The sequence below is a fragment of the Poecilia mexicana genome, unplaced genomic scaffold (assembly GCF_051168715.1).
Source record: "Poecilia mexicana isolate PSO_F unplaced genomic scaffold, ASM5116871v1 scaffold_6, whole genome shotgun sequence".
Taxonomy (NCBI): Eukaryota; Metazoa; Chordata; class Actinopteri; order Cyprinodontiformes; family Poeciliidae; genus Poecilia; species Poecilia mexicana.
Genome location: NW_028263375.1, coordinates 30,262,116 through 30,277,545, shown reverse-complemented (window position 1 = coordinate 30,277,545; position 15,430 = coordinate 30,262,116). Strand labels below are relative to the sequence as shown.

The 15,430-nt window shown below is 39.7% G+C and overlaps 1 protein-coding gene across 1 annotated transcript; it reads left to right on the top strand.

Annotated features, from left to right (window-relative positions):
- The first annotated feature begins 436 nt into the window (after window positions 1–436).
- On the top strand, window positions 437–14,909 carry rassf9 (Ras association domain family member 9). Its single transcript, XM_015008629.2, has 2 exons — window positions 437–629; window positions 13,393–14,909. Exons 1-2 carry the CDS (start codon window positions 544–546, stop codon window positions 14,648–14,650), a joined length of 1,344 nt encoding a protein of 447 aa, XP_014864115.1. The 5' UTR covers window positions 437–543; the 3' UTR covers window positions 14,651–14,909.
- The last annotated feature ends 521 nt before the right edge of the window (window positions 14,910–15,430 follow it).

Below are 15,430 nucleotides of genomic sequence, written 5' to 3'. Positions count from 1 at the left end.
AAATCCGATTATAATTAAGTTGATGCCTCACACACACACACACACACACACACACACACACACACACATATATATATCAGAAATTTCTTTGGGTTTATTATTTCAAATGTAATGGACACGGAGACGGAAGAGAAGCAGTTTGTTCGTGTGTTGTTCGTGTGACACCGTATGTGTCCTATCCCGTGTCTCGGCAAGTTCTTTACAAGCTGGACTGGTTTAGCTTAAAAATGTTCAATAAAAATAATGTCAAAGAAACAAACAACAAAAAAAATTGTTTTCCTACTGGAGTATAAGAGTGGCATATCTGGTTTAGCGTCTCCACCTGCGGCAGCTCTCACAGGTGGAAGGGGGCAGAGTTAGACCAGAGTTTCTCAGGAAACACCTCCCCTCGGATGGGGGCGGACAGAGTTGGAGTCGGGACGCTCCTGCAAACTTTTTTTTTCTTTCTCCCCATCTGAAACATTCCAGCACAGCGTAGTCAGTGAGCGTCCTGCCATGCTGCTGGGACTGTAGCGCGTTTTCGGATCGCCGGGACTGTCTTGGATGGCCGTCTCTCCGTCTGTCCTCTCGCGTTCCAGAGTCATGGCTCCGTTTGGGAAGAACTTCCTGAAAGCTCGACTGAAGAACAGGTAACTTGATGAGACGGTCGGAGGGTTACTTGAAACCGACCAAGTGCGTGTTCCTCTGTGCAGAGAGACGGCACTCCTGTGCGCGGAGCCGGATTACGCAGCGCGCGGTGCGCGTCGGATTTGTGCAGCTTCAGGAACAAAGCGGGTTAAGCTGCTGTTCATGTGTACCTTAGGAAGCAATATAACAGAGTTAGACAGATGTATTTAATCCCGTTTATGACACATTATAAACCTCTGAGGATTAGACTGTAATGTTGACTCCAACCCGCAGATTTGACTGTAAATCCTGAGGTGTGTGTGTAGTATTTTTATTGGAAATAACAGGAGAAAAGCAGGAGTTCTGACACATTTGGAGAGAGGTTGGGATGAGGGATGGTTTAGTTTTGCTAATTTTGTTGTCACCACAGCATTAACGCGTGAACTTTATCGGTGGCTCTCATTCCTCAGAAATTATAGTTCATCTTACCTTTGACCTTCTCCCGCTCTGTAATTACAGCAACCTTTTCTGTCAAAACGGTGTATAGCAAATATGTTTCAGCTTCTGCAGTGTGAAACATTCTCTTTTTTTCAGTTTTCTGTAGCAGTTTGGAAAACACCCGTCTTAAGCTTTTGATCCATCTCTCTTCTGGCGGAGGGCCAGTCGTGTGTCTTGAAGTTGCAAATATAAGTTTTACTCAGAGTGGTATAGTCTGCGTTCTGTATGGTCAGATGAGAGAGTAACATCAGTTTTTCTTGCTCTGCATTTTAATGTTCAGCAATGGTTAAATTCTGACATTTCGTAATTTTCTTGGAAAAATGCTGATTTGGAACTTAACAGAAGACGTTGGTTCGGTCAGCTGTTCTTCGTTTTTACAGTGTTGCGCAGAGAACTGTGAGGCTGATGTGTTGAGTCTTTTTTGAGAAAAGTTTCTGTCTTGGAGCAAGAATTCAAGTTTGTATCCAGTAGTACTTAGCAGTAGTTAGCTTAGCCACAGTAGAACCTCTAACATCAGACTCGCTTAGCAATCTGAGCTAATAATACTGATGTAGTAGTTGGATTAATCAATATAAATTTTGCTTACTTGATTTTTTTCTGAGTATTTATTAAAAATGAGACAAAACGTGATTAAAGTCAGAAAACATTTTAGTCTGAAGCCATTATGCTAGCTTAAACTTAAAAGAGAGAGAGAGAGTAAATTGACCAGCAAACAAAGGTTCAGGCCAGTTACAAACATGTTATTCTATACATTATGGTTTGCTATTATCAGTATTTTTTGTATTTGTGTTAAAACTAAGCATTTTTTTCTTATTAGTTGAATGCTAATTGAAGAGCTAACGCTATAGACGCCAATATGTGTAATAAGACTTTTATTGACAAACAATTTAGAAAGCAACATTTCAAAAATAATATAGACCAGTATATTACATATTTTCTTACTGCCTTTGTCCCCGTAAAGTGGAAAAATTGATTATAGCTAACACTTCTAAGTGCTAACTACTTAGCAGGTTATAGGCTAATGCTAGCTTAAGTGAACACACTCGTTCTGTAGTGTAAACTAAAGTTGCTAACACTATCTATAACAATGACGTTATTATACAGCATATTTCATCGTCTATTGTATGTTAATCTGTGAATGTCAGGTTAATTTTGGCTGACCTTTTTTTACCCATGACTGTGGTTTGGCTCATCCACAAAATATTATTAGTATTTAATTTGCCTTTGGGATTAAAGTACTTTTGAATTTGAAATATCTGCAGACTCCACACACCCTGGACACAAACTGTTTGAGGTTGGTGCTATTTTCAAAAACCAACCTCCACAGGTGCACAAACTTGCCAAATAATGCTGATTCTGATTCCAATTCAAGTGAGGCCTTTTCAAGTCTCTTTTTAACCCAACGTCCCAAAAGTGCAAACCTCGGCGTTTAGGCTAAAGAAAAAGATACAGCAGTTTATTTTGTTTGTGGGTCATCATTCAAACTCTTCTAGAATCTGTTTTGGCAAGACAGATTCTAAGAGAGGGGGAGTGAATTTTCATTAGCTCTACTTATCAGAAACTTCAATCACCACCAAAGTCAACAAAGATATAAAGCGGGCTATTATGTTTAATTGCCGCTAAACGCTTTGACAGTGGCACCATCACTAGACTGGATTTGTTTTTATATCTCTTCAAGCTCTCCACAGCCTTTGATAACTTCAGACAGTCAGACTAAAGTCGTCTCTGGTCGCCGTCTTACGTTGGTGTGTCTACCGCTCGGTGTGCGAGTGTGTGTGCTTTGCTTGGTAATTACAATTGTAGCACCTATAATTATGTGAAGCGTGTAGATCTGCAGATATGTCAGACGTTTGATTACACAGACCGGCTCAAACTCGCACCGAGATGCTGAGCCGAGCTGTGAAACATTAAAACCTGTCAGAGGATGAAATGCGTTGGCTTAGATTCTCTCAGCCTCTCTGTAGCTGACAGGAGAGTCTTTGGCGTTTCGCAGAGAGCGTATTCTGAAGCGGTTGCCATCCAACAGAAAAACAAAACAACTTAATGTCTGCAATCAGTCAGTTCTCAGTAGTTGATTTCCTTTGAATTGTTAAGCTACTTGTTTAAGTAGCTTAATGTCTGGAACTGATCATGGTTATCGGTTCCAGACATTTGTTTACGCTCTGCGATTGGCTTTAGAAAATATTAAAAATGGCGTTGTGGCAGAAGAGCTCTAAAATATGGTTACATTTTACCCCCTAAAAAAGACTAAATTAGGGCCCGTTGCAACATGTTCAGAACGTTAATAAAAAAGAATATCCTCAAACAGTTGGCCACACAGCATGCAGCCGATTTGTACCAATGCAAAGTGTTTAATACGTAGCAAGTAACATCAAACTCCTCTACGTCCTGTTTATTGTAATGTTAGCACCATGAATAATCTTCATCTTATATTAACATTTCCAGTCATATTCAGTAAATTAGAATATGTTTTCCAATGAGGCTGGTTTGCTAAGATATTAAACATAGACCCAAAGTTCTGCATTAGATCTTGCCAACCAGTGAGAAATGTGGCTAAAAGCAGCTGGTGGTGCTGTTCAGCACACTGCCATACCCAAGGCCAATCAGCTGCCAAAACAGCTCAATATTTACAAATCAGCTCACAGAGGCTAACAAATAAAAAGACGCTATTTGCACCCGGTGAATCAGGGGAAGCAATTTATCTTTCATCCAAGCAAAACCTAGTTTGGTGATTCAGAGATGAGGAGGGGAGCAAATCAGCTTGGGTGAACGGGGGTAGCGGGACTCACAGAGGAGAGGGTGTGTGTTGTGTCTCTGCACAGAGATGCCTATCACAGTGGGAGTCATCTCAGAGATGGACACATCCAGATAGAGACACGATGTTATTTCCTCCTCCATCCCTCATCCTCACTCAGATAAGAACGACAGGAAGCCCCTTCTGTCCAGAAGTTGGTTGTTCCTGTCCTGCTTTTCTTTTTTTTGTCTCTGTTTCTTTGTTTTCCTTTAATATTCATAGAAAACATCAACACAAGTTAAAAGAAAACTGGGCAGACGTTTATATAATCTCATCCTTGGCATGCCATATAATTGTAGACATTTACTGTATTCATGACGTTTTGGTTTTTCCTCTTTTTAGGAAAGATAATTAGATATGGGAAAAAAATAAATATTTTAAAGTGACAAATTATTTTAAAACTGGGGGGAAAGTTTTGAAACTGAAAAAAAAAAAAGTGGAACTGAAATGAACATTCACAAGTACTTTTCAGATTCAAGGTCTTTTTCTTTTCTTTTGAACAAACTGTATGCCCCCAATTTAGCTCCATAGAGGAGTCATTATAAAACAAGTCCAGTAAAGTTTAAAAAAGCAAAACTTGGTTTGATAGTTTTGTGATTTTTTTTTCTACTTTCTCTCACTCCCCAAACATTTATTGTATAAGCAGTTGTATATAAACACTTGAATTAATATTTGCTTTAATGTTCAAAAAATGTTAGCATCTAACTTTTGAAACCACCTCAGATTGTAGTTAAATGTTTTTTATGACTTTATTTAAGGTTGTAAGTTGCACGATAATCAAATGTTGAATTAAGAAAATGTTAAATAAATAAAATTTATTTATTTAAAATTTAAAACCAAGTACCAAGGAGAAGCTTGGTTCTTGGTCGGATGTAAACCTTTGACTTGATCTATTTCTTTAATGGTATCCATATTTGTTTTGGGTGGAACTTCATCAAATGTTCTTGTAATAAACTTTTCGCGTAACTGGATTAAGAAAAGATGGCTAATGCTAATTTGATTGGTCCGGGAAAGGCCAATGAGAGAGTTTTGGTTTGGGTGTGTATTAACATTCACTGAAGATCAATTTTCATACTGTTACTTTAGCATCGTCAGATGTTCAAAACTCATTCAACTGATCTGACAAAATTCTACAAGTAAACACATTTTACTGAAGTAGAGTTTTTTAAGGTAGTTTGGATGACAAAGTTTAACCTAATGGTCCAAATATTTAAACACCAACAGCATAACTTTAATTATTTAATTAAATCCAGAAATTCTATCTAGAATGATGGTTTAAAAACCTTCTGTTTCCTCCGACTTCTTCTCTGATGTAATGACATTGACATTTGTAGGTTTGAGCAAAATGGCTCCTATTACACATTGACATTTGTAACAAACATTCACCTCCAGCTCAGAAGGGAATTCAATATCTTTATTGATCTTTCAGCTTTCCGTCCAGCACCATAATGAGCTGTTTGAACTAAAACATACATTACTGCTGACTTTTCATGTTAATCTATATGTTTGACTGTCACTGGAGATAAAGACGGCCTGAAAGGCTGTGAAGATGTAGATTTAAGGTAAATAGATGTTCAGTTTTTGTTCTTCTATACACAAATCAGCAAAATAGCTAAGAAAAATGCTGCCTGAAAAGTCAAAAGAACTTCATCACATTTTAATTGAAAACGGTATATCGACAAAATAAACATTTTTAATTCTAAAGCTCTTTTTGCTTCTAATTTTTTGGATAAGTTGACATATAAACTCCACAACAGAGACATGTATAGTTTTTAATCTGTCATTTAGGTCCTTCAGCTATTGGATTGGTGCAAAGTGCTATTCTACCCATTCAGTTTTCAAGTGTTTCAGGAACATCTGATCATTCATGGATTTTTAATTTTTTTTTACATATGATTTTGTCTACATTAGATAAATTTAGTTACCAAGTTGTCAGATCACCTTCAGATTTTCCCAACACCCTTTAAAAACCAGCCAGAGACGGAAAATATTCCGTTATCACGACCCCTGGTTCCACCACTCCTCTCCCCAGCCTGGAGTGCCTCTCGTGGGCCGCTCCAGGCTGACAGTCCTCCCCTCCATGCTGGAGGTGTGGACTTTGAAATCACACCTCCACCATGCATAGGCCTGCCAGCGGATGGGAAAGTTTGCTACATCAGAACTTATTCAGCAATTGTGTTTTCATCTTCTAAAACACTCCTCAAGTGAGCTTAAAAACCTTTTTGCAATTTTTTTTTCTGTAATACTACAAAATGTGCATAAAAAACCTTGATGGAAACATGGCTGGTGTGCTGACTGGAGGACCCAGAAGAGGGCAAGTCCAGAGTCAGAGTTTATGCAATAAACAGCAACAAAAACATAGTCCAAGGTCCAAAGTCCAGTCCATAAAGTGTAGGGAAGTTGATAAGATGTAATCAGGTGAGACTGAAAGAACCAGTGAGAAATATAAGATGGGAAGAGACAGATGCACCGTACAGAACTCTATTAGAAATATCCATCGGGTCAGAGAGGGTCTGGTGAACGCAGCTTGTCATACCAACCGAATAATGTTCAACTTTTATAAAAATGTCATCCAATATAGCTTTTATCAAGTGTAAGTTTGATAATATTTCATGCACTTTATAATGCACTAATCACCCAGGAGAGTCTTTGCCACTGTGGCATTATCTCACATTTTCTAACCTTAGTTGACGTGCAGAGACAGTGGAAGGTTGTGAGTTCTGTCATTTGCTGTGGCCTGTTAAAACCACCTGCATGCAGTCCTCTGTGCCAACTTGCATCTGGCAAATTGCTGACACAACAGGGAATTAGAGTTGTTATTACGAGTGTTACGACTGACAGGACCATGCCACCGCAGTCTGGCTGCAAGGCTATCCTTCCACACTGAACCCCACATCCTGAATTCCTATAATTAAGAAGAGGTTTCCTCCCACATGTCTGATGTCTACCGGTGCGTCAGAGCTTCCAAGTTCAACCTGCGGTCAGGCCGGTCTGCTCGGGTTTCTTGAATGCACTCAAGTGTGAACCCTTGAGCTCCAACCAGTCCTGTGCCATTAGCTACTCGCCATCTGTCCTCACTGTGAGGAGCTGTAGATGGACAGGGACACGAAGGTGAAGCGTCTCGCATCCTGCTCTCTAGTTCCGCATGCCACGCATTTGCTTCGAGTTTGTATCAACATCCCTGACATAGTTATCTTTTGCCAAGCAAAGGTGTTTGACCTATGAAGGCGCCCTCATTTTCTGAATCCAGATCAGCATCCGAAGTGGCACAAAAAGTGTCAGCCCTTATCATAGTTTCATTTGTGATGCAATCAGCCCAGTGATGCATGCGCTGGTTGTGTGTATTACGGCATTCCTGACAGCTGAGTACAGTCTCATCAAAATGTTTGTTCTCATGCAACATTTTCTTCAAGAATGACATTCGTCATTTCACTGTGATGCATCTTTGAAGTCTTACGGTGCATTCACGCCACTTGAGTTTAGTCCACTTTAATCAAACTCTAGTTCGCCTGCTTAGAAAGTCTGGTTCATTTGGGGATGTGTGAATGCGTAATCGAACTCTGGTCTTCCTACAAATCTAGATCTTAGTTTGGTTGAAGTGAAGCATGATGTGTGTTAGGGGGTAGGGGCTTAGGTTAATTATATGAACCACACATCTCAGTGATAAGCCCCTGGCTGTTTATGCAGGAAAAAGTGAATATGTAATAGAAATAACCTATTAAATCCCTTTAAAGAGTAACTTTGTTATTGGTATAATTTAACTAGTCTGTTAAACTAATCCTTGTTTGGAATGTGGGGAATTTCAGTTCAGAAATCCAAACCAAAATGTTGCATGAGAACAATTCATTTTACTTCTTACTTTAAGTTGATCCTAAGGTAATGTAGAAGCCAATGCAGCTTATTTTAAATGAGTCACTTTAAAATAAGTTGTGATTTTTAAACCACAGATTGCATTTAAATGAACTTCTCTCACCTTGTCACGCTACTAGCATAAAAGTCTACAGGACAGCCACAACAAGTATTGGAAGTGGAATTTAACCTGGGTTATGTAAAAAGGCCAAGTTTTTTTACGTATATGATCACAAGACGTCCTAAGTCCACAAGTTATGAAACACTGCTTTACTTTTAATGATTCAGACAGGAAGCTAAAATCTGGCTGAACCAAACGTGAAGCTAGCAGCTAGATATAGGTGACGGCTAGCTGAAAATAAAAGGACTTCAGCATTAGTCATCTGACTGAATCTGACAGTCAGATAACTGATGAAGCTAGCACTCATCTGACTGTTAGCCTCATCAGTGAGATGAAGCTACAGTCATCAGGAAGCGAACAGCAAAATAAAACTTGTAGCTAACTGAGCCAAACTTGAAGAAAGCAGCAAGATAAAGGCAACAGATGAAACAAAAAAAAAAACAAGTTGAAGCAACCTTAAAGCACTCAGAGTACATAGAGTTAAACAAATAAATACTTTTACACTAAATATGCCGAAAACAGAAACAGGAGAAACAAACTCTTCATGTTGTACTGATATAATCTCTAACTGTTTCAGTTCCAATAAGGTTATGGCATTAGTTTGACAAAATGATTTAAAAAAACAACATTTAAGCAGTTTTTAAACTGATGCTTCTCGAAATCCAGGTGCATCGAAAAGCTGGTAGCTGGCTAGCTCACATTATGTAAGTTTTAATGAAGTGTGTTAGTTGTAGTCTTCTACACATTAAAAAAGGGAAGGTCACATATCAAACCAAGCAATGTGTCACTCAGCATTAAAAAGTTCACCAATGGAGACGAAAGCTAGTCAGACCATGTTAAACAGAAATGTATCAAAAAGCAACATATTGGTCTCTGAAATGCTGCGTTCCATCCAGAGAACTGCCAAGCTCCAACTCCCAAGTTGGAGCTGAGTTGAAAACATGTTGGCGGTGACCGATATGAAACCCATTCTTCCCTTTCCTCCCTCTCTGGTCAATCTCCAGCGGCAGGAAGTTGCCTGGGAGTTGGTGATTGTGGCTCAGGACAAACACAGGTGTTTCCCTGCTCTGCTGTCCCCTCTTCCTGTACAGCTGAGGCCTTGGCTCACCCACTCCAAAATACACGATTGTCTGTACAGCGTATTTATTTCACTGTTAATGACTGACCAGAGCAACATGTCTGTCATATATTTACGCCTTGGTTTATTTATAAAAGTGTGGTAGAGCTGCTTTGTTCGTTTACTTCACTTCCATATCCTTATGAAAAAATGGCTAATTCCTTCATGATTTTCTTTTTTGAATTTTAAACTTATATTTTGTACTTCAAGAAGCACAAACATATGCGTGATGGTCTATTAAGGCCATTGTAAAAAAAAAAAATAAAAAAAAAAGAGTGAATTTCCACTAAAATAACAAAAAGAAAATTTGAGAAATTTGAGATTAATCTCCTAAATTTTTTAGAAAAAAAACTTGAAAATTTCTCGGTTTGAAGCGTCAAAAATTTGCTACAAAAAATCTGAAATTTTCAGCGTAATCTCAGAAATTTTCTAGAAAAACAATAACATTTCTGATCTCTAAAAGGGTTTGTTTGTTCTAGAAAATTCCTGAGAATAATCTCAAAATTTTATTTTTTTTTTAAATGGACTCCTTTGTTTTCCACCATAGCCCTAATACTCTGTCGCATATATGACTAATGGCAGACCTGCTGTGTTAGATTAGGTGTGGCTGTTTGCTTTTACCCGCTGCTTCCTTCATTTTGCAGCGGTAGCATTAGTGGGGAATACAAACAGTGGGTGCATTTGTCATGCGGGATGTGTAGAAATGCCAGAGGCGGGTCGGGTTTGTGTTCCCTCAGGTATTTTCTTCTCCCCGATTTCCTGCGAAGGTTTGTGTAACCATTAACTGGGCTTTAATGTGCAATGTGCCACATTCCAGAGACTTGATTCAGTTGGAGTTTACACAGCACTCTGGTTATGTTTTCACATTGTGCTGCAACCAAAACACTGTGGTATCAAGTTTAAAATCTGCTAAATGGGAGATAACATGTAGGTTCCATTCTGAAAGGACTATTTTATCTCTGTTGAGATATTACGCAATGGATATCTGTATCATCTTTATTTTCTCCTGCTGTTCAGTGGGTGGCAAAAGTTGAGATGAAGCAGATACTATCTAGAATAAGATTATTCATGACTACGCCAGCCAACAGGTGCAAACAGACAACAAACTTCAAAATGTGGTGCAAACACATGACTGATGGAAACTCCAAAACACGAAAAGCAAATGCATCAGCAAACAATCAGCAAACAATCACAGAAAAAAGAAGCAAAAGGGAAAATGACGCAAACCGCAAAAGTAACAGCAGGTATAAAACACTGCAAACTTGTTCTGTGAAACGGAAGTGCTCCAGACCACTAGGGGGAGTCGATCACCAAATCACATGGGATCAGACCTGTCATGATTCATACGGGATGTCCAGAAGAAAGAAAATCGCTCTACACTTATTATATTTGGGAAACTCTTTCGCAGTATTATAGAACAGCAGGAATGTAAATATTACATTACTACTCTACTCTAGACAGCCCCTAGTGGTCTGGAGGACTTCCATTTTGTGGAGTGACTTGGCAGCGTTTTATACTTCCTGTTGTTTTTGCTATTTGCTAATTTTTTTTCTTCTACTTCCATTTCCAGTTACATTTGTTTTGTTGTTCATAGGATTTTTGCTTCTGTTTTCACATCAGGTCTTTATGGAAGGAATTTTGTGATCTGCAAAAGTCAGGAGATATTCCCCACAAACTAGCAGTGTACTTTCAGCGAAAGCAGATTCTATAAGGTGTCGACACTGGGGGTGAATACAAATGTGTTTCTCACTGCTCAGATCTAAAATCAACTGAGGTTTGCGTATCGAAAGTGGTGAGTGCCAAATTACAGTTAAAGAAATCATTCTTAAAATGCGGGTGGGATGGGTGAAGTGGACTTCTTAAATTAATTCACAATGTGCACAATAATAATCAGTTATTTCTGTATTTACTGCATAATTTATTTTTAATAAATTAATGACAGTTAAGTAATTATTTCCCAAGTTATTTATTTATTGTAATCAGGCACTTTTCACTCTCCATATTTGTGCTAGTAAAGACACAAAATAAAAAAAGGTCAAGAGGTTTGAAAATACTTACAAGACCTTGTAATTTATGTAATATTCCAATATATAGTATTTAGTGTTTGCAATGAAAAGGTACCTATCATTTGATAGTCAAGCTAAACCGTCTTCAGTTTCCTTGACCCTTTTTCATTTTATAAGCAAAACAAATGCGGTCAGAGGGCAAAATATCTAAAAGTAAACACCAAACCCAGCAGGTGATAAGTTGATGTCATTCAGTTTTACTAGTTGAAACAAAGTGTGTGAACCTTTTCCAAGAGAAACTTAACATTAGACAGCACATTAATTTGATTTACAGATGCTAACAGGTTCTCGAATTCACATCATCCAGGTTGCCAAAGTATAACAATATTTCTTCAAACCACAAAATTAGCCGTAGGTTCAGGGCCAGAGGTAGAGTTCATGTTTTTGTCTTTCAGTGACATTATGCAAATGATCTTTGTGTGGTTAGGTTGGGACTGTAGCTGTAGGAAAATTATGAGTCATTTTGGTTTTGTTTTCAGAGGCATTTGCTCAAAATGTAACCCAGAGAAACAGGAACTTGGCAGACAGTAACCGACTTCCAATAAATCACATTATCTTCAAAAGAAAAAAAAAGAAAAAATCCAAACCTGTCATCTTCAGAACAAACCGGTAACATTATGGGTCCCTCTTTATCTTCAAATCAGATTGAAATGTTTGGCTACGTTATCTACTGTGGCTGTCAGCGTGTCCTTTAATGAGTGGATATTAGGGCCGGCATATTACCGGTGCTCCATTAGGCTGGTAAAAGATGGACATCATCAGCCCATCATTGGTCAATTTTTGAACAAGTTTTATGATGCAGACAAAACCCTAATGAGGGCCTTGGGGTTAAATAGCTCAGAACCAAATGATCGTCTCTGATGAGTAAGATGATGAGTAACAGCCTAATAGAATCAAGCAGGGGAGCACAAAATGACTGAATCCAGTTTTATGCTCACTGGCCTAATGGAAAAGCATCAATGTAGCATTGAGTCATGAAAAGAGGTGGAATGGTGTTATATTTAAATTTAATTCAAGGCTATATTGTTGTAACTACTTATTTAAGAGGCTCTCTCAAGCATTTTTATTTAGGAAATGGTTGTCATGTTATGAAATATGGTCTTGCTGTCAAATGTCGCCTTGTTCTATAAACTGTTTATGTAACGATGCATCCAGTTTGCAACAAGAACACAAAATAATGCTTAAGAACTTTGGGGAAAACTAGAGTTATGTTTATACTGAATTTTCCTCTGTCCACTGCATTGGATAGCAGTGGAGGCTTCAGCAGTCAGTAGCTGTGTTTCCATTGACAATTTGACATTTCAAAAATAAATTTGCTTAATGGAAACATGCTAATCTAAAGAAAAAAAAAATCTTAATTTTGATGAAAAGTTTTGGCGCTAGGATGTGATGGCTTATTTTGGAAAACTCCAATCACACAAGTGATGATGGCGTGGCATGTTTCAATTGACATTGTGTGAACAAGCTTATTCACATGCAATTTAAATTGTATTTTTTATTCAACACAAACATCACAATTGCAAAATTATGTTGTTTTTTTACATCATTGGGATATTGACAAAGTTTTGGAAATGGAAAGAGAGTTACTGGGCAAAAGGTAGGGTGGACATCGAACAGGACAACAGACTGAGGAGAGGACTGTCAGCCTGGGGAGGCCAGTGAGAGACACTCCAGTCTGGGATGGCAGATCATCATTGAGACGTGTGCTCCATGCTAGCTTGCAACCTCAACATTTTGTCAAAGAATCAGAAGAATCTTGTTTTAAAAATATATTTTTATATGAATGTTGATAGACTCTTCTGTACAATAGACAAATAGCTGTGAATTCCATCAATCATAATCCAAGAATCATATTCCCGACTCCAACCAAACCCCCACACAGAGATTTAGAGCGGAGCTGCAGGAACAAAGGAGCTGGATTAGCAGAACTCGCTAGCAACTGATGGTGTCATCCAGGACGTGTTACTGTGGAATATTGTCTCTGGTGTCCAAAAACTGAGCTGTTAACTTGTTATGTCTTGAGACTATCATTCGGTCAGAGTTCTCATTTCAGGGTCCTGGAGTGAGATTTTATAAAAACCACAATTTCAAGAAAATTAAACTTACATAAACAATTATGAAAGGGCTTCAATTTGCATTATGAATGCAATTTAACAGTGAATTCTGATATTTGTATAAAAGTCACAGAGAATTAGACATCAAAGACTGCTGTCAAAACTACCATGACAAAAGGACTTAGCAAAAACTACAGCAGGTGAAAGTGGATGCAAAGAACTTTAATTCAAACATGTCGTTCCAAAGCCACAGTTGTGAACATTGTTTTTCTCTCTCTCTCACCCAGGACGAAACATACTGATCCTGTGGTCGGGAAGGAGATTCAAGTTACCGTCTGCAATGAGGAGAAGGTCGTCTGCGGAGTCACAAAGCATACAACGTGCACAGATATGATTCAGGCGTTACTGGAGGACCACAAATCTCTTCCTGAGAGCAAAAGGCTTCTGGACGGGGAGCCCAAAGACTTCTGTCTTGTGGAGCGCTGGAGAGGGTTCGAACGGGCCTTGCCGCCTCTCACAAGAATCCTGAGACTTTGGTATGCTTGGGGCGATGAGAAACCCTTCATCCAGTTCGTTTTGGTGAAAACAAGCGATTTCGTTCCACAGACAGCAAAGAAGGGTGCGAAGTCCAAGGGAGCCAGGCCGAAGCGATGGGAGTTCGGTCGGGCTCAGCAAGCCCAGCCTCTGCCGGCAGACAAGCAAAAGCGCATGGTGAGGAAGGCTTTCCGGAAGCTCGAGCAACTCCACAACGAAAACAGGAATTCCCCCGGCACCGAGGAGGTGGAACGGATGGTGCAGCTCATCCTCAACCAGGACCACACCATCAGAGAGCAGATCCAGCGCATGAGGGAGGTGGACTCAGAGATCGAGTGTTTCCAGAACCGACCGCGAGACGACTCAGAGAGTCTCTCGGACCAGGCTTGTGGCTTGAGTTTGGCAGCAAACAGCGAGGAGCAGCTGGAGAAGTACTTTTACGCCTGCGACGGCATCGAGCAGCTGGAAACGCAGGTCCAGCAGCACGAAGACTTCATCCTCCAGCTGTCCCGGGAGATCGATGCCGAGTTGAGGAAGCTCGGCCTCCCTCCGGTTCCGGAAGAGGATAGCGAGCAGAAAGGGGCGGCCGCTGCTACGGCCCTTTTTGAAACCGATGAATCCTTCTACAAAGCAGAAGTTGAGAGGCTACAGGATGAACTGAAGCGCAGCCTCTTCAGCGGAGTGACTCTGCAGAACCAAGTTGCAGAAATGGACAAGCAGCTCATGTATATGGAAGGTTCACTGATGGCCAAGGACCAGGAATGTTGGCAGCTAGCTGCCCAGCTTAACTCCCTACAAATCATGGACAGGATGGAGGAAACGAAGCCCAGCCTCGTTCTCCTCAAACACGAGCCTCAGGACAGCCTGACCCGAACGGTAAAACTCAAACCCAGCCCATCGCCGGCGGACGCCACAGACACGGACTCTGACACGGGGATTAGCTCCACCCACAGCCAGGACTCGCTGTCGCCGTGTCTCGACTTTCCTCCCCCGCTTGATACAGATGTTTAGAGATGCTACGTAACACACCAGTCGCAGGTTTTGCTTCTCACATGTCATCTGTAGGGTTGAGCGTTCAAGCTATGTACATTTACTTTAAGCAAAAAAGAAAAACTGGCTTCTTGCTTTTCTAGAGAGATATATTTATTGTTTGTTTGTTTTTTTTTTTTTTGTTTTTTGCTGTACATACTCTGGGTATAAAAAAAAATCAAAACTGTCCTGTTTCAATGTCAGGTATTTTTGTGAAATAAATCACTTTTTCCAGCTTCAATGTGACGTTCTGTAATATTTAACAAAGTAAATTAGCAACAACATCCAAAGTGTTGTTGCATAACTGTAAAGGGACAGTATTATTGCAAAAATCAACTTTATATCATGTATTATGTTATTCCTTCATCAAAAACGTACCTGTAGTGTTGCCTTAATTCTTTTAAACATGTTTAAGAAATCTGTGACAGACTGTGACCTGTCCAGGGTGACCCCCCTCTCGCCCAGAATGTTAGTTGGAGATAGGCACTGGCAACCCTCCCGACCCCACTGAGGGACAAGGGTATACAGAAAATGGATGGATGTTTAAGAAATCCTTTAATCTCCATGGAAACCATTCAGCTGTGTAAAACGCTTACTTCTCAGTGAAACGCTGTTGAAAACTTTGCATTGTGAATTGGTCTAGTAGTGTCCAAACCTTCAGCCACATGAGCCAGAATCATCAAAGCAAAACAGCCTATGGACGGCAAAAATCTGATTTTCTTAAGAGTGCAAACAGTTTGCTAATGAGGCAAACAATAATTC